Source organism: Eleutherodactylus coqui, chromosome 12, assembly GCF_035609145.1.
Source record: "Eleutherodactylus coqui strain aEleCoq1 chromosome 12, aEleCoq1.hap1, whole genome shotgun sequence".
NCBI lineage: Eukaryota > Metazoa > Chordata > Amphibia > Anura > Eleutherodactylidae > Eleutherodactylus > Eleutherodactylus coqui.
Window position 1 is genome coordinate 77,444,231 of NC_089848.1, and position 26,342 is coordinate 77,470,572.

A 26,342-nucleotide genomic window follows, 5' to 3' on the forward strand; every position below is an offset into this window, starting at 1 on the left:
GCAGGCCAGTGTGAGAGAGGTGAGAAGCTGACCCTTACAGAACTACCAGCTATGAGGCCAGATTAGGGCGGTGCAGAATATACCTCTCGCTGAAGACGATCACCAAGGGACGGTTCGGTGTCACTTACCAATTCACTCCGAGGATGTCACTATGCCGGTGGCAGTCATTAACAATGGACTTCTTGAAGGGAGTTCACCCGGTTCCCAAGGCATTAAGAGTCTGAGCCGAAATTAATAATTTCTTCAAAGCAACAGGCCTGATACTAGCACTATTCCTATTATTGAATACGAGTTGTTTGCAGCCCGATTGAGACCTCTGTTTCGAACTCATTTACTATTTACATTAAAGTTGTTGCAGCAAGGGATGAGTAAGACACCATCTTTTCAAAGTTTTCTGCGCAGCGTCCGTTGGGTTGCTAACCCCCAAGTGGTGTATGAGCCTGAATGCTACCATCCATGAACCAATTTTGACGTAGCCTGACACAGGGCATAAGAGCCTGATGACGCTGATCCCAGAACATGATAAATCCCCCATGACTCCTTCAATAGTACCAGCTGTAGTGCAAACCAACCCTCTGGGTCCTGTAGCAGCAGCGGCGCGGCCCAAATCCTCAGTTTGTTCTTCCTTCATGGAGGGAACCCCAGTCTAGCCTGATCCCTGGTACCATGTTAAACCTGCGCCTCCTTGTAATTCACAAGTATTGGATCAGGTGGTGGTGAGGTGGTCTATGTTTTTTTTCTTATTATGAACTCTGTTGCCCCTGTGGTTTTTGATCTCTGGGCTCTTCTATTCTGTTCCTGGCTCTACTTTGTCATTCATCACTCACCAGTAAACAAATTGCAGTGTCCCATAGGGAAACCCCAAACACCTAACATACGTGGGGAGCTGGAAGGGTAGAGTGCTGACGTGTCACGGTGGCACTTACCAGTCTTCTTGCCAGAAGGACACATGCAACCAAGGCCAGCGTATTACTGCAGGCCACCTGGGACACCCCTAGGATAGGGAATGCCCATTAAACAGGATAACGGAGTTAATTATCAGGGCTGACGCCACCGTTCCTACGCACATCAGTATGAACCTCGGCGGAGAATAAACTCAGTCACAGACAATTCTTGAGTACCACGGGTCCCTAGGAACGGTTAGGGCCTGGCATAACTTTTACTTGAAACTTGGCAACAGATAATACAAGGCAGTTCAACTGTAAACTTCACAGTGCAGGCAAAGAAGTATATTCCAGAACTTAGTACCTCCACATGGCTTTTACAGACTCAAAGATGCACATGCGTAAACAGAGACTATTAACTTGTAGTACCTCCACCTTGCTTTGGAGACGTGTGGGTGGGACAAATAAAGGGTGTACTTCTACACGGTGATCCAAACTTCAGACGGCCATGTAGGAAACTTAGAAGATGAGATTGTACCTCTGCACTGGCCTTGAAAGAAAGTGATTACTTACTAATACTCCTGGGGCTCACTCCATTAACACTCAATTGCAAGCAGAAGGGAAATCTCTCCTCCTCTTCCATGCTTCAGTACATGGGAACTGAAGTTGTCCCCATGTACCTGGACCTCCTGAACAGCAACACTCCTGAAGACATGGACCTGCTTTACTGCTCGCCAGAACTCACTTTTATAACTTTCTCTCATACCACATGACATGACAGACTAGATACATTTACATGCAGGCTTTGGATTTTTGCAGACATTAACCTCTCAAGTGCTGCAGCTGGGCAACACACATACTGGAAATAAGAAATAATACCAGCAAAGACTTGTCAGTCTAGCTGATCGGGGCAGGAAGAAGCCAGCTGGGCCTCGCTCCCGTAACTCCTAGCTCCTCCTACTACCCCCAAAAAAGAGATTGGCATAAGTGGGTGAAGGAACTTTGTCCATGGCTTAGTCTATTATTTGGTGATAGAATTTGCCATTAAAAATAAAAAATTGTGTTAGTAAAAAATGAAGAAGCGAGAAAAGAAATTAATTTTGTGGCTGATGAGTATCCTTAGTAAAAGTTACATTGTCAAAGAGTTCACTAATGCCGGAAGACTGGAGTCACGTGTTCAAAACCATATATTGGGACATACGGGGGGGGGGGGGGGGGGTACTATTACTAAGTGGGGACACAAAGGGAGTACTCTTACTTAGTGGGACACTGAGAGGGGATTAAAGGTAGTGGCAGAAAGGCATGAGTGTGCAAAGACGAGCCGTGGCTAGAAGAAATCTAAATTGTAGTCTAGGTCAAGAAAAATGAAAAAGGACAACACTGATGAGAGAAGACATCACTTATGATCACTGGAGGTAACTGTACTGTAATCACTATCAATGTGTAGAGTTGGTATATGGTAATAATAATAATAATAAACTTTATTTGTATAGCGCCAACATATTCCGCAGCGCTAATGGTAACTGCATTACTTGCGTGTTGGGATGATGTTGGTACTTATCTCTCTTCAGTGATTCCCTCAGGACTCAGCACTATCACTCCACTACAGGGGGCTGTAAATCGCCACAGGGTATGGTGGCTCTCCTGTTCGGGGGTTGTGACAGGATTCCGTTGGTCTCCCTTAACAAATACAACCCTAGGTGTATCGGTTATAGTAATAAGATTATTAATGCCTAGGCATAAATTAACTATAGGTTACACCATAGACGTGACTATTATAATGTCCACTCTTTATTCATTGGGGGACAATCATACATCACTGTGAAGTTAAAATCATCTAGATGGTTGACAGATATAGTTTAGATATTTTTGGATGACAACTGTCAGTATTGTGTTAGTAACAGCTGATGACTGTTAGAGCAAAAGGTTTCTTATTGGTCTTAGGCTTCTTTCCCACGAGCGTATATCGGCCGCCATTTTCACGGCCGGCCGATATACGCTACGTTTGGAGAGATAAAACTGGTGAACGGGTGCAGAAATCAAATGTTTGTGCGCCCGTTCAGACATCATGGGTCCGGGCGCGTATACACCGAGACTACCATGCCGTCGACGCTTTCCCCTCCCCATCGCAGGCTCACCTCTGCTCTCCTCCCCACTCATTCTTTGCAATAAAAGAGGGGCGGAGCTAAGTGCTGGCCCGTCCCACCTCCTCCTATTGATGGCTATGGACCAGGGGCGGGTAGAGGGTGGAGCTTAGCTTTGCCCACATCCCGCCCCTTGTCCGCAGGAATACAGCCATGTGATCTGATGCATCAGATCACAGCATATATCAGCAGGCTCGTGGGAAACAGCCCTAAGTCAGTTTAGTAGATATAGTATTTTTTATGATCTAGTACTAGAATATATTACTTCTCTCTATGTATTTATCACAGTTGCATGAATGCATTGATTAGAATAGGATCATTCAGATGTGAGCAATTGCTTCACTGGAATATAGATAATAGGGATATGCCTGCAGATTTACCGACCAACCGACTGGACCAACTGACCGGACCGACACCCACAGCATACGCACGCTTTTTTTTTTCTTTTCCTCCCATATGCTCCTCTGGTGTAACTAGTAACTGCTCTCTGTAACAGGGCAGATTAACCAGACTGTTAACCCCTTATGTTTTATAAATGCTGCAAAATAGGGCAAACACTTTGTAGGACCCATTTCTGGGCCACTACAAGTATACTAGAGCTTTCTGGGCCAGTACAAGTATACTATAGCTAAGCAAATGTATCTAAGCCTGATGTTGCAGCGGTTCTGGGATCGCTCCTTTTCTAAATAATCTGGTACAGGTTTTGTATGTGTTCCTCTATCTTCTGGCTCTGGTGGGAGTGGCATTAGGTGAGACATGCTTGCTCTCAGGTGTGGGTAATTTGTCAGGTCTATTTAGCCTGGCCTGGTGCTTAGCTCCTGGCTATTTAATCTCACTCTTTCTCTGGCTTTGGGTGAAGTCAGAGCTTGGAGTTGGATAACCTGTTTGCCTGAGTCTTCTCAAAGCTAAATGTGATTGTTCTCAGCAAGAGAAACCAAGTAATATTGTAGATAAGATACCTTTAATGGATAATAAAAAATGAATGATGTTATAGCAAGCTTTCAAACCTACTTAGAGTTCTTTTTCAGGCTTAATGGAATAGATCCAAAGAGTCATTTACTATATATATATATATATATATATATATATATATATATAGGCGAAAGTCCTCATTGACTAACTCGACACTAATTCTCTAACTTCCCAGTGTCGTACAAATGTAAAATTTGGCACGACCATTCTTTAGGTAAACACCTGCACCAAATTAACTTGGGCGAAGCTGGGTATATCAGCTAGTATACACGAAAAGGCAAAGACATGATATGATTCATTTGCACTTAAAACAATACCAAAAATACCAGTAGAGGAGTAAATGCTTAATTCGTCTCTAAATTGGTGTTAGGTGGTCACCAGGCCTGTGTGTTATCACTGTTATAGCTTTCTCATAATCTCCAGTAATAAATGAAACCACCTCCAATGTTAATTCCTGTCTTGAGTTTTAAGGATGGTTATAAACGTGCACTTCCAAATTCTTTTATGATGTTGAGATTTGAAATTGTCTTTTAATACAGTAACTTTCATATTTTCTATGTTATGTCCGTGACTTGAAAAATGCTCTGCCACAGGTAATTCTGCCTTTCTTTCTTTAATTGTGTGGTGAGGAGATCTCATCCTCCTTTCAGTTTTTGTCTGTTTACCCAACATAAAGGCCCCAATAGGACGTTTACTGCACAGAATCAGGTACACAACATCAGACGTGGAACATGTGAATGTCCCCGGGATCTTACAGTCCCATTGTGTGTTGGGGATTTGTATCTGTCCGTGGTCCGTACATGTGAGCAGGTCCTGCAGCTCCTTACATTACACGGATAAGTTCCTTTTTTGTGTGTCGGAGGGCAATGCACTTCTGATTATAAAGTTCCTCAAATTTGGTGGTTGCCTGTAATACAGAAGGGGAGGGTCCGGGAATATGGTTACCAGACGGTCATCCTTGTGTAGGGTATGATGGAGTTTCTTTGCTGTCTTCCTTAGTACCTCTAGCTGTGAATTGTAGGTCACTACTAGAGGTACACGACCATTTCCTTCCTTCTCTGTGTATTAAAGTAGTTGATTCCTGAGTATCCTAGTGGCTCTGGTGATTTGGTCATCAATTGAGGTGGGATGGTAGCCCTGAATTACTGAAATGTCCTTTTAAGATGGTAATGTGTGATTGTTCTCAGTGAGAGGAACCAAGTAATCTTGTAGATATGATACCTTTTAATGTCTCACAAAAACGCATGATGTTATAGCAAGCTTTCAGGGATATCTCGCCCCCTTCGTCAGGCTAATGAATGAAAGTAGTTTGGATGGCACATAATTATAACATACAGATGCAGAGGGGAGGGGAACACATTCCTCTTGATCTAAATAAATGTTCAAACACAGATATTCAAAACCTAAATCAACAGACAAACTGAGCCGAGGCATAAATCATAAATCAGTCCACTGAGCTCCCTGACGAAGGGGGCGAGATATCGCCGAAAGCTTGCTGTAACATCATGCATTTTTGTTAGCCATTAAAAGGTATCATATCCACAAGATTACTTGGTTTCTCTCACTGAGAACAATCATGCATTGCTCTACTGGCTAACAGCTACCAAATCTTTTTTTCATTTAAGATGGTATAGATGTTCCTCTCTGTCTGTTGGTTTGGAGCAGATCCGGTTGCATCTGATGGCCTGGCTGTAGACAATGGAATTTTTGATGTGTTTGGGAAGGAAACTGTCCCATCTGAGGTATGTGGGATGAATGATCGGTTTTCAGTATAGGGATGTCTGTATTGAGTTGTTTTAAATGTTTATGCTGATGTCCAAAAAGTTGATTTCAGTATATGAGTAGCTTACTTCTCCAGATGAAGTGACATCATATCAAACTATTGCTTGACAAAGACTCCGAGCGGGTCGAAACGTCGCAATAATGGAGGAATAAAGAAAGATTACATTTATGCACCTGGTATGCTGTCACTTCATCTGGAGAATATGGACTGCGTATATGGGTCATGGGCTCAGATTCTTTAGTGGCGTGCATTCACGATCTGAATGATCTGGCTATTGAGGCATATGCCATAGGAGTGCTGAATAAATTTCCGTTCTTATGAGTAGCTTAATGTCAGATTTATGGTGGGGTGAAATGTGTTGAATTTCTCATGAAATTTTATTAGTTTTTGTTTGGTGTTGGTCCAGATGATTTTGATGTCATCAATGTAGCAAAAGTAGGCCATTGGATTGCTGGAGCAGGAGGACAGAAAGTTACTCTTCAGTTTTGCCATGAATAGGTTGGCATATTGCGGTGCCATTTTACTGCCCATGGTGGTTCCGGTGAGTTGCAGGAATATCTCTTAGGAAAAATAATTGTGTGCGAGGATTGATCTAGTGAGTTGTAGGACCAATTCAGATCTAACTTTATTGGCCTCAAGCTGTGCTTGGCAGATGGTCAGTCCATTGTCATGTGGGATGTTGAAATATAAGGATTTCACATCCATAGTGGTCCGGATGGCGCCATCGGGGAGGGAACCTACAGTTCACATTTTGTTCAGTAAGTCCGTGGTGTCCTGCAAGTAGCTGGTTGTATTTATTACCAGTGGTTTAAGGGCCCCTTCTATCCATCCTGAGATTCCTTCAGTGATGGTTCCCACACCTGAGATAATTTGTCTCCCTGGGTTGCCAGCTTTGTGTAGTTTGGAAGCATGTAGAATGTTTCAACCCTGGGGTTCTCTGGTCCAAAAGTTTAAAAGTTTTGTGGAGCCCACCGATAGGCTTTTGATGACCCTTTTCAATTGCCTCACATATTTTTGAGTCAGGTCTTGATCCAGTTTGGTGTAGTATCTGGTGTCCGTCAGCTATCAGCTTATGGGCAGGACCCTTCCCTGGGTTTGGTTATTTAGGGACAGTGTTTTGCTTGTTGCGATTGTCTGTATTATTTACCACTGTTGGGTGTGCGTTTGTGTGAGTATTTCAGATTATGGATATAACATGTCCTGGTTGAACGTAACACCCGACATGTTATATATACACTTATTTTGCAAGGGGGAATTCTGAGTTTTGCTATGGGACGCTGTGAGTTCTATGAAGACCCTGACCTTAGAGCTTATGTACAACTGTTTTCTGAGTAATTTACTGCACTGTTCAGCTCTAGATGTGGCTGGAGTACAGGACACAATCACAAGATCCACTGGCATAACTATAGGGGATGCAGTTGCACCCAGGCCCAGGAGCCTTAGGGTGGCCATAATGCCTCTCTTCTCCATATAGGGAGCCCAGTACTATGAATAAACAATTATAGTTGGGGGTGCAGTTACAGATATTGCATTGGGGCACAGGAACTTCAAGTTACGTATCTCCGTTAAGGGGTTAAGAGAAGTTGGGGGTACCAAGATAAACTTTTACACCCGGACCCAGGAGCCTTTAGCTGTGCCTCTGACAAGATCAGTACAAATGATCTGAAGAACAGTTGATTTTCAGCTTCAGTCTGAACATTCCCAAATCTGACTAAGGAATTTGATTAAAGTCCTCTGATGGTGCAATGTGCGATTGCATTTTGCTCACATTGACAATCTGATTTTATAACATCCCGCGTTATTCATTAAGCGCCATTTATGTCATTAGAAGGCCGATTACCTGCACTATCTCACCTGGTGGCAGCTCAACAAGCAGAATTTGGTTTATCGCAACAACTTTCTCTCTCAAGGTTTTTTTTTATTCTCCTAATCTATCGAGAGTCATTGGAACCTGGCGCCTCTAATCATTGAGTTTGTCAACGGAAAATGTACGGCAACTTCACAGATGTTTTGCTTTAATTATATGTGACAGATTTTACAGAGTTGGATTTGTCATTTGGATACATGGTGTCGCACCTACTGAATTATCTAAGATCGGTGATCCCTTTAATCCATAAGGCTGGGTTCACACTGGGCAGAATTGCTGCAGAATTTCCATGCGGTCCCACTGCGGACATTCTGCGAGACTTCTGTCCTGTGTGAACCCAGCCTAAAGAGGTCATTATCAGAAGCTTGTCTGTTATCTCTGTACCTCATGTTTTCTTCTCCAGTCACATCCAAAATGAAAAATAAGAACTCTGCTGCTTGCAATGAGGAATCTGTGGGGAATTATAATGACTGCTTGGAATTTATTGATCTGTAAAGGAAGGGGAGATTATATTGCACTGTGTTTAGGACACTTGGTAAGTGTGATGTGCTTTTAAGACGAGGCGTGAGCGATAGAGCATGATTTGAGCACTAATAGGAGAGGAAGTCAGTTGGGGATAGGCATGGCAGTGGGGAGTTTTACACGGTGCAGTGGTTCCAGAAATTGGGTCGTATCAACCAGTGCCCACCTATAAGAGAAGCTGCAGGTAACTAACATGCAAACAGTTAACCCAGTTCAATGGACCCTTGTGCAGCGGGTGAGTATTTGTACAACTTTTCACAGTTCAACATAAGATGTCCAGCAACTTTACAGAGGTTTTGTTTACTCCAGCATCCCGTGTAAATGGTAAAACATTTCAGACTGTGTTCAGTTGCTGTTAATAATAAACATAGTTCTTCGGTAACTTAAATGGCTTCTCTGGATATTCGGCATTCCCATTGACCTACCGTTGCACTCCATGCAACCAGGCTCTCTTCCTGATGCAGCCACCAACTGCACTGATGTGGCTGAGACCAGGCCTGAGCTGTATATGGCCCCCTGCCCGTTAAGGCCTCATGTCCACGGGGAAAAGATTATTTAAAATCCGCAGCGTTTTTCCCGCACGCGGATCCGCGCCCCATAGGGATGCATTGGACACCCGCAAGTAGTTAAATACCTGCGGATGTCATTTTTCCCTTCAGGCACGGATCCGCGTGTGGGAAAAAAAACGCGACATGCTCCATTTTAGTACGGAAGACCCGTACCAGAATTAAAACTTACCTGTCCAGACGCTGCGGATCTTCCCTCTATCGCGTCCGGATCTTCTTTCTTTAGCCCGGCGGATGTGCATGGCGCATGCGCGCAGCACGCTGTCAGCGTGCCGAGCACATCCTCCAGGCTGAAGAAAGAAAGACCGTCCACGACGGAGGGAAGATCCGCAGCGTCCGGACAGGTGAATTTATTCTTATTTTTAGCCTCATGTCCCCGGGAAAGGAGGGACCTGCTGAGGATTCTGCATGGAGAATCTGCGGCGGGCCTGATTTTCCCCGTGGACATGAGGCCTAAGGAGGAAAGAAAGGTCACAGTTGGTGAAGCTACATCTGTATTGGCCCAAAGTCTATATATCTGGCCCCTCCATTATTGTCATACATGTCCTGTCTTCACTGTGGATGCTCTGTGCACATTGTCTTGTCTCTAGTTTTGTGTATTGCACAGCTGCAGCATGCAAGGTGTTAATATCTGTGAATGGCTGGGATATGTTTGAAAATTGTATCAAATTGTCATGTCACGTGGGTATGTAAGATATAAATATGAGTGAGAGGTTGGCAGAAGAGAGTTCCATTGCTTCAATGGTAGAGTGTGGAGAGAGAGTGTTCTATCCACCTCTGGTGTGTGTGTCCAGGAGCGGAATCATACAGATAACTCAGCTTGTAGGCCCGGAGTCATCCTGTGTCCTGGGTTGTGTGTATCCAGGAGCAGAGTCATATAGATAACTAGGACTGTAGGCCCAGTTTAATTCTGTGTTCTCCTCCCTGACCTTGCTTAACTGTTTTTCCTGCACAGGTGTGTGAAAGTTACCTTTAAGGAAGTAAAGTTCCAGTCACTGCCCATTCCCAGTGATTGAGATATTCAACTTTAATCGTGTGTGGACTGTATTATTTTCCGCCAGACAACCAATGGTGTGAAGGAACGGTGGCGTCACGAGTGACAACTCGTTGCCTGGAGGAGGCCTAGTGGTACCTTGGCTCAGGCAGCATGTGTCCCTCTGGGGAGGAGTTTTGTAGAGCTACCATGGCAAGTGCCATCTCTACCCCTGCCAGCTCCTGCTCCTTGGACGCTGCGGGACACCACAGATGGAGTTCCAGACTGTCAACCCTCTGCTGCCCTCACGATTTTTGTCCACAGAGCCCCTTACCATTGGCCCTTTTACAGATCATAGGACTTAACAGTGTTGGTGCTATGACATCTACAGTTTCCCCTTTAGCAATAGAAGCTCTATTTGATACCTTAAAGGTTATCTATCCCTAAGGCCGGCTCTGAATACATCCAACACCATGAGACTCCTGATGTGGTTCTGGTGTGTTGGTTCCTGTTTAGGGCAATATGTATTAAGGCCTCATGCCCATGGCCGTGTTGGACTCCGCCAGTGTAATATCGCAGCGGAGTCCAGCGCGGCGCCCCCCTAAAGACCCCATACTCACCTCTCTAGATCTGACACGCGAGTCCCGTTTGGCGAGCCGTCACTCATGTACAGTGCAGCACATAACGCGCTGGTGGTGGGCGGGGAGGCGTAATCACGCGATACTTCCGCTGTGCTCACAGTGGAAGTATCATGTGATGGGCGGCTTCCAATGACTAGAATAGATGGTGGCCGCGCGTTTTCCCGCAGCAATTAGAACATGCCGCGATTTATTTCACGCTGCAGAATTCTGCAGTAACATATTAACATAGTAAGCTAGGCTGAATGAAGACAACGTCCATCCAGTTCAGCCTGTTAATAGTTCCTACCTGTCTGTAAGTAGAATTCCACAGCGTGAACTTTAAAAGGCAGAAAGCTATTAGGTTCAATAGAACCCAATAGCAGCGGGATAACGCCGTGGATTTCCACCACGTGAAACGCAGCAGAAATCTGTCCGTGGGCATGAGCCCTAGTCTGTTTATTCGGGGTACAGGGTTGCCTCAGGCTGTAGATTGCAGAATCACAGGCTGTAAACATTCTGGTACGAGATGATATGATGAGAGCTCATCATTGTTTATAGCGGCACATAACAGCCCCTAATCTAGATAAGACTGTATACCTTCCATGAAACATTAATAGGGTCAGCACAGATTAACTTCCCTGCAGGTCAATACGAGTTGTGTCTGCGGCTCTGTATGGACAATAACACCTTATCCTCCCGAGAGCGACCATGGATGGGAGGCGAAGGGGGCGGCATTTACGAATATCCAATGATTGCAAGGAATCCTAGGTTAAATTTGAAGAGCATTTTCCCTTAATACAGTGAGCCCCAACCTGAGCCCCTGATATTAGGGGTATATTACCTGCACTTGTTCTCTTCAGTTCTCTGTCGAACTCGTTAGTTACGCTCCCAATTTTTGGCCATCCAAGATGGCTGCTGCAATTTTCCATCTAGCTTATGTATACTGTGCACTGATCTCTGATGGGCCAGTGCAGAACATGTAAGCAACATTGGCCAATCAGAAAGCAGGTATAGATAGTGCATTTGTAGTCTAACATTACCAATGCACTATGGGGATTAGATCATGTCGGCCATATTGAACGGCTGAAAACAGGACCTAAAACCGACAGATCAGAAAGGCAGAAGAGAAGAAAAGAAGAAGAAGTAATTGTTATATATGACCCACCCCTTCCGGACCAGAATATTATCTCGAGGGTCGCTTTACGTCCACGCACCCCTCATAACAATGCAGCGTGGAATTCTCCAGTGCCCTGACGTGTAGCCGCCATGTTGCTTGTCATTCAGCTTTCTCAGAAGCAGAATATATAATATAATACACTGCGCAGAATTTCCATTTCTTGGGAATCTTACTGGTAAGCGCTCGCTGGCCAGGAAACAGGGAAGGAAAACCTTTTTTTTAAATTTTATTACAAGAAATTTTCCTATAAGTGGCGCTCTTATCCATGTGTGCTGTATACAGGCCTGTCTGGATATATCCAAGATTTAGGCAGGTGCAGCCATTTATGTACAGGTAATGTCAGGTGTGTACAAGGTTTATCATGTGTATCAAGTTTTATTGCATTGCGATACGATAAAAAGGAGCCTCCGTAGGGAAACATGGAGATAAAAAAAAAAAAAGAAAATTGCACAAATCACAGAAAGATAGAGCAGCCGCAATTTTTTGTTCTCTCAACATCGCAGATCGGAAGGAAACCATTGTAAATCATTGGTTTCATAATCAGCTTTTTTACTAACCCTTGCATCAGGCGAAAATTGCGCAGTTTTCTGGCCTGTGTGAAACCACCCTTAGGGTCCGCTCTGGTGAAGCTGGTTTATACAGGCGGATATATCGTTGGCTCGCTCAGACAAGAAATCATTCAGTTGTCACATTCGCTGTATAAATGAGTGAGAACGACTGAACGAGCGCTATTTAAACTGATTGATTATTGAATGAGCCGACGATGATCCTAATGTCGGCATAAAATAAATGACAAATGAAAAGTGAACGATTATCATTCGTCGTTCGGTCGTTGGCTGCGTGTGGGCCGAACGATTATTGTCCACTTTCGCTCATTTGAATGAATTGTTCCGTCTAAAAGGGCCCTTACATAGAAGGACATAGATTTCTGGAGGATTCCAATTAGTAATGTTATAAGGGGTGTGTGTGGGGGGGACTTAAAAAACAGACACTGGTGCACTTTTTGTTAACTTCCACTTAGTTGTGTTCTTTAATTTACATTACATGTCAGTTCACAACACAGCCTGCTCCATCTGTATGGATAAAGCTCTACGAGTAAAAAAAAACGTGACTGCAGACGTCTGTAGACTCTCAAAAGTACAAACACATATTTAAAGGGACGCTCCTCTATTAGGGCTTATTCACATGGGCGTATATCGGTCGAGTTTTCACACCCAGCCGATATATATGCTGCCCCTCTCTGCAAGGGGAGGAGGCGGGACAGGAGCTAGTGTGTTGAGCTCTCGCCCCCTCCTATTGCAAACAGGGGCGAGAGGGGGCAGGAGCTCAGCACACTAGCTCCCGTCCCGCCTCCTCCCCTTGCAGAGAGGGGCAGCGCATATCGGCCGGGCGTGAAAACCCGACCGATATACGTCCTTGTGAATAAGCCCTGAGGCAAATAAATCACCACTGTAGAATGAACAGTGCTGCCATTTTTCTACACTGCTATTCTCAATTCTCTGCTTGCTGCATTTGAACATTTTTCTTTACATTCACAGCGTAATATTAATAATAATAATCTTTATTTGTAGAGCGCCAACTTATTCCGCTGCACACAAACAATACGACGATTAGATATGGTATTCAATTATTTGGAAACAACAGGGGTGGGGGTGACACAGGAGGCACAGGGGCAGGAGATGTACATGATAGGCAACATGGAAGGGAGGGGCAATGGGCATGCTCCACCTCCATTTACTATAATAACTCCTTTGTGTAAGCACACCCCGTGTAAGGCTGGGTTCACACGGAGTGGATTTGTCACGGAATTTCTGCGCAGACCCTCCGCATGGAAATTCCGCAGCATTTACAGTAGCAGCAAGGTGAATTACATTTTGAAAATATTGTCCACAAGCTGCTGAAATAATCCGCAGAAAACCCTTGCGCCGGAAAAGCGCAGCTTCAAAACCCATCACACTTAGCCGCAGGTTTTTGAGCGGCTTGGCCACATGCTTTTCCATTGTGGCCAGCACTCCCATAGAGAGAAAAAAAATAAAAATAGACATGCTGCGGTCGGGGAATCCACGATGCAGCATCGGCTTCTGCTGGCTTTGCCGCAACGGATTGTCCACCCCGTGTGGACCAGATTTTTGACAAATCTCGTACACATGGCTGGCTAAACCCGGGATTAGCGGGCGCAGGAGGATTTGGTGCAGTGAAATTCCACACAGAATTTCGCGCGGCAAATCCGCCCTGTGTGAACCCAGCCTAAGAACCCTCAGCCCAGAGAGGTATTATGTCTGTACAGATTTTCAGCCTCTACATATAAGCAAGAATGTTTCTATTCACTGACACCAAGTTGACATCTTGAAAATATTGAGGTAATTGAAACACAAAGTGGAGATTTATCTGCGCCTCAATATCAATGTCATGTGCCCAATTTATGAAAGGCGTGCAGCTATTTCTTAATGTTTGCACCAAGCCATGTCATTTTAACTCCAGTCTAAAGGATACAATCAGGCTGCGGAGCCCCGTTGAACTCATTTATGACCTCTGACTTTTGTTAAGCCGCACAGCTACTTCGGTGCTCTGGAGGTATATTTTCAGCACCAACTTTAAAACCAGAGAATAAAGGTATTTACACCTGATTTAACATCCTACATGCAACATTTTGAAGAATCAGACACATTGTAGGCATTAGCATATCCAAAATGTTGCATCAAATAAGTGCAACAAAAGTGTGCATATGATACGTCTATCCAAAGTATATTAATAATAATCTTTTTTTTGTATAGCGCCAACATATTCCGCAGCGCTTACATAGACAGGGGGAATACAGAGAGACAAAAAATACAAAAAACTTACAGAACCCCGGTTACATAGTAATCAGTTGATGGAAACAATAGGGGTGAGGGTCCTGCTCCAACGAGCTTACATACTACAAGTAATGGGGTGGTACAGAAGGTAATAGACTGGAGATGTGCGCGGTATGGCGAGGTGGAGAGTGAGGGGTGCTATACACAGACAATGGTCAGACATTTGGCCGTGTGACGGCGGAAACGGTATGACTGCAGGAGCGGTTTATGATGGCTAGCAGGGATTGCAGTCAGTAGGTCAGGGAGCATGTTATCAGGCGGAGTACAGAGGGGTTTGTTTAGGGGATGCAGTATGCCTCCCTGAAGAGGTGCGTTTTTAGAGCACGCCTGAAGTTCTGCGAGTCCTGGATTGCCCGGGTAGCCTTTGGTAGTGCATTCCAGTGGACTGGTGCTGCTCTGGAGAAGTCTTGGAGGCGGAAATGAGAAGTTCGAATTAAAGGGGCGCTCAGTCTGGTTTCGTTAGCAGAGCGGATAGCCCGGGCTGGGTGGTGGATTGAGATGAGGGAGGCAATGTTGGGTGGCGCTGCGCTGTGGAGGGCTTTGTGGATGAAGGTAGCGAGTTTAAATTGAATTCTGTATTTAACGGGCAGCCAGTGCAGTGACCAGCACAGGGCAGAGGCGTCCGAGTAGCGGCTGGACAGGAAGATGAGCCCGGCTGCCGCATTCAGGATGGATTGGAGAGGGTAGAGTCTGGTACAGGGGAGGCCGATCAGCAATATTAGACATTTGCAGAACTTTTCATTATACAATGATGAAGCATTATCTACCTCTTTAAGCCATCGCAGTCCACCTTCTCTCTTAGTGTCCCCGAATCAGGCGTCACTTGTATCACATCAATCTTAGATGTCTCTGCCGCCAGCCAAGGCTACTTAAGACATTTTAGAGGACAAGAAGTTGATTGTACTCTAAAGCTCTGCCTTTCCGGGCTTTTAGGATATGGCTGCTCTACTTAATCGCTGATAAAAGATAAGTTATGTTGGCCTTGGTTTGAGTTTGGTGCAGAAAACCTAGCTGGATCTCCAAAAGTTGTCATATGAATGGCTGTTTCATCCTGCCCAATAAAACAATAAATGAAAGGTTAATTATTATACTACAATATGGATGAGAGAGGGGCATTTACTGTATAATGTAAGAGAAATACACAAAAATGGAATTATAAAAGGAAAACCTAAACAGATAAAATTCTGTTTACCTATAACACCACTAGGGGGAGCTCTCTGCATACATATTTATTATGGAGTTCAATGGGAGATATATAAACTCATATGCATTGTTCTCCACCTAGTGATGGCTGCAGACATACCAAATTCCATCATGACACCCTATGTTTTGTCTTTGTAAAGCATGTTGCATCTAAATTCCCCCTCTCTAATGGACAGATTTTGCACTGATGTCTCATAGTCAGTCATTAAACGTGATTCATATAATGTGAATATACTTCTCTCTATCATATCTATATAGGCTCCAAGACCGAACAACTGTGTCATGCTCTGCTCCCTAAGGCTTTGCACTAGGAACACCACATTACATTTACCTAGAGCATTCCATTTTGTATGGATGTCACAAACTCACCGGACTATCTGCTTCCCGGTGGACTTCTGTCAGGACTTTTCCTGGTGGTCCATTCCATTCCCACTCTCTTCTCCATGAAAACTGAGCCCTCGGCAGCTGGAGGGATGGTTGGTCTGTGGGGGCCCTCAGAACATTGCTGTCTATGAATGTAGACTTCTCAGGCTTCTTCCTTCTGGTGGACACATACAAACATGTCCTATGATATTCCTTGGCTGCTACTAGGAATCCATCAGCACCCAACACGTCTGACTAACAGCTTATTGAAGCTCAGCTGCACTGCATTGTGGATTATTTCGTTTTTCCTACATCTCATGAGTGTACAATGTCTACTGTAATCTTATTGTCCAATCACATCCAAAGTTCTGATTTCACCTCCTCTTGCTTCTTTGGTGTCTGCATCCAGAAAATACAGAGGGAATGAGACATCAGAACTTTAGATGTGAGACTGGAGTAAAAGACTTAATGAAAGTCGAGATCACAACAAAATAAAGGTGGAGTTATACTTTAAGAAATGTGGCAATGACCAGTCAGAGCCCCATATGAATTGTAGGGATCCTTTACATATAATTTGCAGTATATGCATTATATCATTGGCTGGGTGGGGGTAATGTTGCACCCATTACAGTTCCTTTTGTGAGATGTAATCAGGAGGCTGAATGTCAAGTAAAGTGGGCAAGAAAGTAACCAATCATCTTAACTTTGAGGCTAGAAACCCCTGCTGGCCCTTCATCTATATGAGGGGGAGGGATAGGGGGACAGAAATGGCTCATAGGCAATGTTCCCATAAATTGTACCTGTACAGGACTATGTGGTCAGATTCAGGGATGACTCGACCTTAGCTGTGACCAGGGGCAATGGAGAACAGGAATATCAATGGAATCAGTGTAAATATATGACAGCCAAAAATTCAAGGAAGGTTCATTCAACCTAAACTAACGCCTTCCCTGTGGGTCGTTGACACGTTCCCAAAACTGTCACCTCGGTGTCCTGTGACATTGTGCAAGAAATTGGGCGATTGCCAATCACAATCAGTTACATGGAGAAATCAATTCATTGAGCAAAGTGCAGAGATAAAACTCAGAACAAAGAATCAATTCATCTCAATGGAAGAGGGGTCAAGAGGGACACTCTGTCATACATATAAAGGGCCTGGCCCTCCAAAGACATAGAGGGAAACCCAGGAAATATAATCTTGACAACCCCACATCTCCATGGTGGAGCCAATGGGGAGGAGAAGCCCTGATTAATGAAGAAGAGTCATAGTACAATACCTCCTTCTGTGATATTTTGATACCAAATTCCTGCTTATGAATAGCTGCATTAAAATAACTTATCATGTAAGTTCAGTGTCATAAAAGAGAGCACCTCGTTCCTCCAGTAGTTAGAGGATGACAGGACCAACCTGAAGTAAAAGATGAGCAGAGTGATCAGTGACACCAGAAAAATGCCGCTTGCGCTGGACTCCACAATCACCACCAACAGGTATGCTGAGAAAGAAGAAGAGTCATTACACCCCAAATATCCGACAATGTACCCCAACATCCCCTGACTGCAGGGACCACCCATTGCAAACCATTTACCTGAATTCTCAGTAATTGTACACAAATAATAATTAGCATTACAAGAATCTGGTCTTATTCTCAATTCACATTAGGGCCAAAATAACATTTTTTTTCTAGATGCCTCGTGGACACCTTTTTGATATCCTATGACCTATGGTGCTCAGCCCTAACATACCTTTATGAGGGTGGTACTTTAAATGGTTCTCCAAGACCCTCAGCATAGGTCACCAATAACCTGTGGGAGTCCACTGCTTGGGATGCCAAACGATCAGCTGATTCCCAGCACTGCTGTCAGTATAGACAGCGCTGTCTGCATTGCAGTAGCTCAGTTTGGTACTGCAGGCACAGCTCCCAATGAATGAAATGGGAGCTGTGCCTATAGTACAAAACCGCAATACAGACAGCGTTGCTTGCTTCCAGCACTTTCCATACTGACGGCGATGTTGGAATCAGCTGATCGGCAGGGATCTCAAGCGATGGACCCCTAGTGATGAACTATTGATGGCCTATGTTGAGGATAGGTCATCGATAGTAAAAGTCCCAGATAACTAACTTAAATGTGCATAAATGTGGGCATTTCTGGGACGTTTTGTGGACGTGAATGGGTATATCAGGAGAGAGCTTAAATAGTCACAGAAATGGTGATTTAAATGATGGACTGTACGATATGTCTCTGGTTGGCAACATAGTCACCTCCAAGATCAAGACAAACATATCAAACCAAGACACCACAAAGCTGTTGGTATACTCAGAACTGCTGACTGACCACCCCTGTGGCCGAACATATCCGTCTTATTAGGGGACAGAACGCCACCAAAAAGACCCCATGGACTATAATGGGGTCCGTTCAGTTTCCGGCTTTTCACAGGATGAATAGTGCAGCATTCTGTGCTATTTGGTCCTATTTATTCAGCTCCGGAGGGTCTGAATGGAGTTTCTGACACTGATGTGAACTAGCCTAAGACATCTTTTCTTGCAATTTCAAATCCATGGTGCTCTACTGTAGTAAAAGGGTTAATTGTAAATTTTCTGATAGTCTAGGCCAGAAGTGGCGGACCTATGGCACGCGTGCCAAAGGCGGCACACAGAGCCCTCCCTACTGGCATGCGCCCCATCGGCCGCTCACCACTTGTGAATACCAGCAGGGGCCGTGGCTCCCCTGCCGGCATTCACAAACGGCACTGCTAGTCGCGCTGATCCCGGCACACACTGACTTCAGTGTGTAGCTGGAATCCCTCTCCCCCCTGCCCCGACGTCTCCTACTACTTGGTTCCGCCGGGAGGGGGGAGGGGTCCAGCAGCAGACTGAAGTCAGAGTGTGTGCCGGGTGCATATTAACTCTTTCTTCCCCACTTCTGCCGCAATCAGCAATTCCCAGCAACCTGATTGGTTGCTTGGGTTGGCTGATTCACCAAACAACCAATCAGGTTGCTGGGAATTACCTATTGAGGCAGAGGTGGGTAAGAAAAAGTTAATATGCATGCCGGGAGCATCGCTGAGCAGAAGAGGAGCTGAGCTTCCAGGAGGAGGAGGAGGAGGAGGAGGGGGTAAGTATGTGGGTCTCGGGAGGGGCACTGTGGGGTGTCACTAATGCACTGGGGGGCCACTGTGGGGTGTCACTACTGCACTGGGGGGCCGCTGTGTGGTGTCACTACTGCACTAGTGGGCTGCAGGGGGGGTGTCACTACTGCACTGGGGGGCCACTGTGTGGTGTCACTACTGCACTAGGGGGCTGCTGGGGGTGTCACTACTGCATGTGGGGGGCCGCTGGGGGGTGTCACTACTGCACTGGGGGCCGCTGGGGGGTGTCACTACTGCACTGGGGGCCGCTGGGGGGTGTCACTACTGCACTGGGGGCCACGGGGGGGTGTCACTAGTGCACTGGGGGCCGCTGGGGGGTGTCACTACTGCACTGGAGGGCCGCTGGGGGGTGTCCCTAATGCACTGGGGGTCACTGTGGGGTGTGGGGGTTACTATTACTGCTGGGACCACTGTGGGGTGGGGGACACAATTACCGCTGGGGCCGCTGTGGGGTGTCCCTAATGCACTGTGGGCCGCTGTGGGGTGGGGGGGTCACTATTATCTCTGGCGCCGCTGTAGGGTGGGGTCACTATTATCGCTGGGGCCGCTGTGGGGTAGGGGTCACTATTACCGCTGGGGCCGCTGTAGGGTGGGGTCACTATTATCGCTGGGGCCGCTGTGGGGTGGGGGTCACTATTACCGCTGGGGCCGCTGTGGGGTGGGGGTCACTATTACCGCTGGTGTATGTTTACATGTGGCGGAAATGGGCAGAGCTGTTTCAAAATAGACCGGGTGCAGATTTTGACTACTTTTTGGATGCGGAAATGCTGCAGAATTTTCCACATAAATTTCCGCTAAGGACATTCTGCAGTATTTCAGAATCCTAAAAGCAGTCAGAATCTGCACCCGGACTATTTTGAAGCGGCCCTGTCCTTTTTAGAACGACGGGGGTAAAATAATAAGTTGTGATAAGCCCCGCCCACTGACGTGTTGGCACTTGCGATAAATAAGTGGGTTTTGGGTTGCAGTTTGGGCACTCGGGCTCTAAAAGGTTCGCCATCACTGGTCTAGGCCCTAACTCTAGGGCAAATAAGAGATTTATTGTACATTCCCTGCTGGTCCGGGGTAGTGAAGGAATCAATTTGGAATTCCCTGGTGGTCTTGGGTAGTGAAGGTTTTAATGGTAAATTGAAGTTCCTCCTAGATGTCCCAACTTAGCATGGGGGGAGGGGGAGAACACACTTTACAACTGAAGCTCTGGGCATCTGCCCGTTTTTTCACCCTTTGAAAGTAACTGTAGAGGTCAGTAGTATCACTTACGTTCCTCACAGTTGAACCCACTGAATCCTATTGAACATCTAGAAAAAAAAACAATAGAAAAATCAAACAATGGAAGAATTTCTCATAGTAGCCAATCAGATGCCAGCTTTCATTTTGCCAGTACTGGTTAAATTAGGAAAGCAGTGGTCTGCTAATTCATTATGACTAACACATAAATAATGCTTGATAACCCTCCCAAATTCTGGATCCTAAGAAAAGGAGTGTTTATAAGAGGACTCTATACAGGATGTAGTCTTAAGCTCAGATCCAGTGCTATGTATATCTCACTACTGGTGTTGTAGTGGCCCAGTACATGCTTTCCTGGCCCCTCCATAATGTCATACATGTATGTCCTATGAAGATGCTCTGTGCAAAACTGTCTTGTCATTCTGTCATGTGTAATGCACAGCTGCAGCAAATGAGAGGTTAATGTCTGCAAAGTGTGAGCTGACTGTCTGTAAATGTATCATTTTCTATCCTGTCACATGGTATAAGTGAGGCAATAAATGTTAGTGCTTGAGAGCAGGAAAGCAGTTACATCTTGGCTTCCATCTTGAGTTCCATCTGAGAGAGTAAAAGAGACACATGAGGGCACCTTCAGCCCTTATGTGTTGAAGATGGAAGAGGAGGAGAGATTTCCCAAGTGTCTATATCTATGAAGAAGGAGTGAGCCCCAAAGGGAGAGTGAGTGAGCAACAAGTGAGCGTTTCATACCAAGGCCCGATGCAGAGGTACTCTTTCTTTCCTTCAATTGTTCATGCCCAAGCGTCCTGAAGTCTGGGATCGCTGTGTGGAGGTACTCATCTTCAAGTCTGTCTGTATATATCCATAATTCTACCTGCTCTTGGAATACTGTCTATTTTTGCCTTGTATTGTTGAAGTTGTTACCCAGTAAAGTTATTACAGGCCCTGACCATTAGCAGGGACCTGAGGTACTCTATTCCTGTCTACGGCTCATTTGATCTCCGCCAAGGTTCATGCCCATGGATACCGGAACAGTGGTGTCACCCGTGACAACTGCAATCCCTGTTCTTCCATCTATTGGGCATCCCTATCCTAGGGGTGTCCGGAAGAAGCCCAGTGCTGACCTGGCCTTAGCTGCGTGCGTCCCTCCGGTGGGGAGCGTGGTACTGTGTTTCCCCGAAAATAGGTGTTACCCCGATAGTAAGACCTATCTGGTTTTTGGAGGAGGCTTGAAATATAAGGCCTCCCCCAAAAATAGGACCTAGCTCAGGTGCCCCAAAAATAAAAAAATCAATACTCACCTGTTCCGCGGTGTCCCGATGGTCTCCGGCAGCGCTGCGGTAAGTGTCCTTCCCATCTGCCTGCTTAGTTTCTGCTGGTGACGGGGCTTTGAATACCCTGCCTCCAGCAAAGCGAGCCCTGTGATTGGCTAATCTCAGCTTCAGTCATAGCCGCGGTCCTACGGGACTTAGAGAGGTGCGGAAAGTGGATTTCTGCTTCTCACATGCTACTCTTTAACTTTGCAATTGGGTTTTATTCTCTCTTTTACACGGTCCAACTGCTAATCACAGCTGGCACTTGATGAGCCAATCACAGCCATTCAGTTGGATGACATCACTGAATGGCTGTGATTGGCTCATCGAGCACCGGCTGTGATTTGCTGCTGGTGCTGTGATTAGCCAATCACAGCACTTGCTTTGCTGGAGGAGGGGTATTCAAAGCCCATCAACAGAAAGAAGCTGAGCAGGCAGACAGGGAGGACACGTGCCGCAGCGCCACCGAAGACCATCGGGCTGCCGCCGGCCAGGTGAGTATAAGGCCCTCCCACCCCGAAAATGAGACACTGTGCCCTTTTTGAGGCAAAAAATAATATAAGACAGTGGCTTATTTTCGGGGAAACACGGTAAGTGCCGCCGTGACAAGCCCGCATCTTGCACTCCCAGCTCCTCGGCGTATGCCATGTGTCCGTGGTCACCCTACGGAACGCTGCAGTGTCCTATATTGAAATAACAATAGCATACTTGAATAGGAAGGCATGGATGTGCTACATGAAGGTATGGCACATAGGCTCCTGGGGGCCCCGGAACATGGATTTAATTTGTGCTGTGGCTCCTTTAAGAGAGAGTAAAACCCAATTGCAACTTTGAAGAGCAGCATGTGAGAAGTAGAAATCCGCTTTTCGTGTCTTTCTAAGTCCCGTGGGACCGCTGCTATGGCTGAAGTAAGGAAAGCATACTGGAAGTGGTTGACCATCCAGGAAGTTATCCACCCCCATGATAGCATCAGCCCTGGACGGGACTGCTGAACGGCTCCATGTATGTATCATAGCAGAAGGAGGCCACACCGAGTACACTTTCCTTGCTTCAGTCATAGCCGCGGTCCTACGGGAGAGGTGCGGAAAGTGGATTTCTGCTTCTCACATGCTACTCTTTAACTTTGCAATTGGGTTTTATTCTCTCTTTTACATGGTCCATAATACAAAATTGAAATCCATGTTCTATGACCCATATGCCATACCATCATATAGTGCCTCCATGTCTTTATATTCCAGTACACTATTGTTAATTCAATATTGAACACCAGAATTGAGATATACATTTAACTATACCCTGTAGATCAGGGGTCCCCAACTCCAGTCCTCAGGGACCACCAACAGGTCATGTTTTTAGGATATCCTATGCTAAGAACACCCGTGAACATGTCTGAGGCACTGACAATAATTACATCACCTGTGCAACACTGAGGAAATCCTGAAAACATGACCTGTTGGCAGTCCCTGAGGACTGGAGTTGGGGAACACTGCTGTAGATAACACGATTTTAAAGGGCACCCTAGCTGTTCAGAGAACATTGATGGTGGTTATAACACAGGGAGTGTAGTTTCCAAGTGTAAGACAGAGTTATTAAGAAAGCCAGACAATGGCAAAACTTTAGGCCAGACAGATTTCATTTACTGACTTTTATAAGCTCTTAAATAAACCAAATTAATTAAGAGGCGTGCGTGCGCCTCATAATACATTTAGAGCACTTCAGACTAACTTTTTTTTTATACTGCTGAAAGAAAGTTCAATCTAAGAAATATGGTCCAAAGTACTTGAGTGGTAGACTCTAAGTCTTCCCTGTAATCTGAAAGCCTCTTCTGCCCTCTAGTGGACTATGTCCTTAATTGCAACAGATGTACAGAAGCACAGCCCTCAGGCTAATATACTGCTGCTATGTTCCACAAAGTGAGATGTACAACTTCACATGAAACTTTCTTTGAGAAGAGTAATCTTCTCTCCTCCATATGATCCCATCTTCATATCAGTATATACTACACTGTGTAGTACAGTATAATACAGGATGTTACCCAGCAAAGTTGCCGATACGGTTTATTATTTCTTATTGAAAACTTCACTGCAAAAATCACGGACAGACAACGTTTTTTCCAGACACAATGTAAAATCATAATTAACCATGAAAATTATAATTGACCAGATGATAGACCCGGCTTCGCCCGAGTTAATTTGATACAGGTGTTTACGTGTTGTTCACACTGAAAATTTAATGAAGTCAATGTTACATACATATAGAGGAGCATTAGATTCTCCTCAGACTGCATGTACTGATGTCCCTCTGCAGAATGTGCCACCCCTCCCAAATCTCCTTACTTAGGACCTAAAAAATGCTTGTGCCAAATTTCACGCTTGAACGACACCATGAAGTTACATTACATAGGGGTGCCAATCCATTTTCCGGCTCTGAACACAGGTGTGAACAGAAGACTGGAGGTGTAACTTATGTAGACAACCACCAGATATGTAGATGAATAAATATCCGCTCCATGTGATATACTGAAGCTGAAGAGCCACATTGTGACAGAAGACGACTACAAACCTGACAGAAGACTACTACAAACCTCTCACACCCGTTCCCCGTCCACCGGAATCCGCTTCCACATGCTGTTAAGAGAAATATCTCCATGACAAACAGATGTCACAAGGCAAATGCATGATAATATGTGATATCACTGCAGATACGTTGGGCAAGGTTTTCCAGTCTGAGAGCTCGGTCAGACGAGCGTGTTTTTTTGCGTTCCAGACATTAGTGCAAAACGCACAAAGTTTGATATGCATAGCGCATGAGACTGTGCCCGTTCACTGGAGCAGCTGCAGATGGAGAAGCACAGCTGCTCCACGAAGGTCCCCTCATCACTGAACACTGAATGGCTGAGCACTGCCTCTGATTAGTCACAGCGTGCAGCCAATCAGAGGCAGCGCTCTCAGGAGGCAGGGATTTTTAGATCTCCAGCCAGAAGAAAATGCTTTAGAACAGTGCAGTGGAGCCGGGAAGAAGACACACCAGAGCTTGATAGGAGAGGGGATGTATTTTTTTTTTCCATTTTTTCAAGCAGCTAGGGCTTATTTTCAGGGAAGGGCTTATATTTCAAGCCCTTCACTGAAAATCCCTGTGGGAGTTGCCTTTAAACCATAGCTTCCAATGGGGCGGCAGCCCGATTGAAAGCAATGGGATAGCATGGGATAGCAATGGGATAGCTGTAAGCAGCAGGGAACCTATTGGCAGCGCAGGAGTTTCCATTAACTCCTGCTCCCATAGGACTCAATGGAAACTCCTGCAAAACGCACCGATGTCCTATCTTTTTTAGGTGTGCGCTGTTTTGCGCTTCAAATTCAGCGCATATGAACGGTTCTATAGGAACACATTGGTTCTTTTAGAAGTGTGCATTATGCGTGCCCAAAACACAGGCTCGTCTGACCGAGCGCTAATGGCAATAAATTTTAATCATAGTGTTAGAAGTTTTGCAACTTTTTAGGGCTCATGTCCACGGGGAAAATCGGGCCCGCTACGGATTCTACATGTAGAATCTGCAGCGGGTCCCTCCTGCCCCGCGGACATGAGCGCTGAAAATACAAATAAATGAGAATAAACTCACCTCCCATCCGCTCCGTTTCTTCTCTTCGCGGCGGCGTCATCTTCTCTCTTCGCGGCCGGATCTTCATTCTTCGGCTCGGCGGATGTGCACGATGACGTCGGTGACGTGCCCCGCGCATGCGCCGGGCCGAAGCAAAATGATCCGGCCGCGGCTGAGAGAGGATGGCGCGGCGCCGAAGAGAAGAACCGGAGCGGGTAAGTAAAATGTGATTTTTGTGTCCCGCGGATCCGGACGGCTTCCATAGGCTTCAATAGAAGCCCGCGGGAGCCGTCCCCGCGGGAGACCCGCATGAAAATGGAGCATGGTCCAGATTTTTTCATGCTCCATTTTTTTTAAAATCACTTTTATTGACGATCCGCGGGTATTTATCTACCCGCGGGTGGTCAATGCATCCCTATGGGATGCGGATCCGCGCGCGGGAGAAGAGTTAAAATCCGCTGCGGATTTTAATTCTTCTTTTCCCCGTGGACATGAGCCCTTAATGTTTTTTTGTTTTAATTACTCACAAACTCCAATATCTCTGCTTGCTCTTAGTCAATAGAAACATTATTATTTATATCCAGGGGCTAAAATCCCGAACAGAGCTGAGGGTTTGTTACAATTGGATTATTTGGCTATCCTCTGTGGGCAAGACACATCAGCAGCATCTCTCTCCTGTCCCGGTAGTTTGTTACAATGTATCAGCCAGTCCGGACTGTTTTCCTCACAGAACACTGTCCAGATGGGATACAAGTGTAATAAACGGTCAACTATTTTTGATGTGTATGGGTTTTCAGACTCTGCATGTAAATAATGAATGTTCTACTCCCCTCACAGCAAGCAGAGATCTTGAAAATGATTAAAACCTGAAAAACAAAGTCTAGTAGAAAGTTTCATTATAAAATGATTGAGTTTTAGTTATACTGAATTGGTCGAGCACTTTAATGACCAGGTGCAGCCAGGTGACTGGCTAAATGACCATAACTTGCTGTCTTACCTCTACACGAGCGGTCTGTGGGACTGAACTTATAATACGCTCTGCGACACTCACACGTCACAAGCCCCCCATAATTATGGCAGTTGCTGGAAGTGGTGTCACATATGTCAAAGTCGCACAGACTAAGATCTGC

At 45.5% G+C, this 26,342-nt stretch overlaps 1 protein-coding gene across 1 annotated transcript in view; it reads right to left on the bottom strand.

Moving 5' to 3' along the window:
• Positions 1-12,915: 12,915 nt before the first annotated feature.
• The window catches only part of LOC136586566 (protein HEG-like), a 44,336-nt gene continuing 30,909 nt past the window's right edge, over positions 12,916-26,342 (bottom strand). Inside the window, exons 10-15 of the mRNA XM_066584702.1 lie at positions 26,210-26,338; positions 24,199-24,241; positions 20,338-20,375; positions 17,338-17,422; positions 15,936-16,107; positions 12,916-15,414 (exon numbers count right to left, since the gene is read on the bottom strand). Coding sequence (XP_066440799.1) covers positions 15,313-15,414; positions 15,936-16,107; positions 17,338-17,422; positions 20,338-20,375; positions 24,199-24,241; positions 26,210-26,338 — 569 coding nt within the window. The 3' untranslated portion in view covers positions 12,916-15,312. The remainder of the gene's footprint in view (positions 15,415-15,935; positions 16,108-17,337; positions 17,423-20,337; positions 20,376-24,198; positions 24,242-26,209; positions 26,339-26,342) is intronic.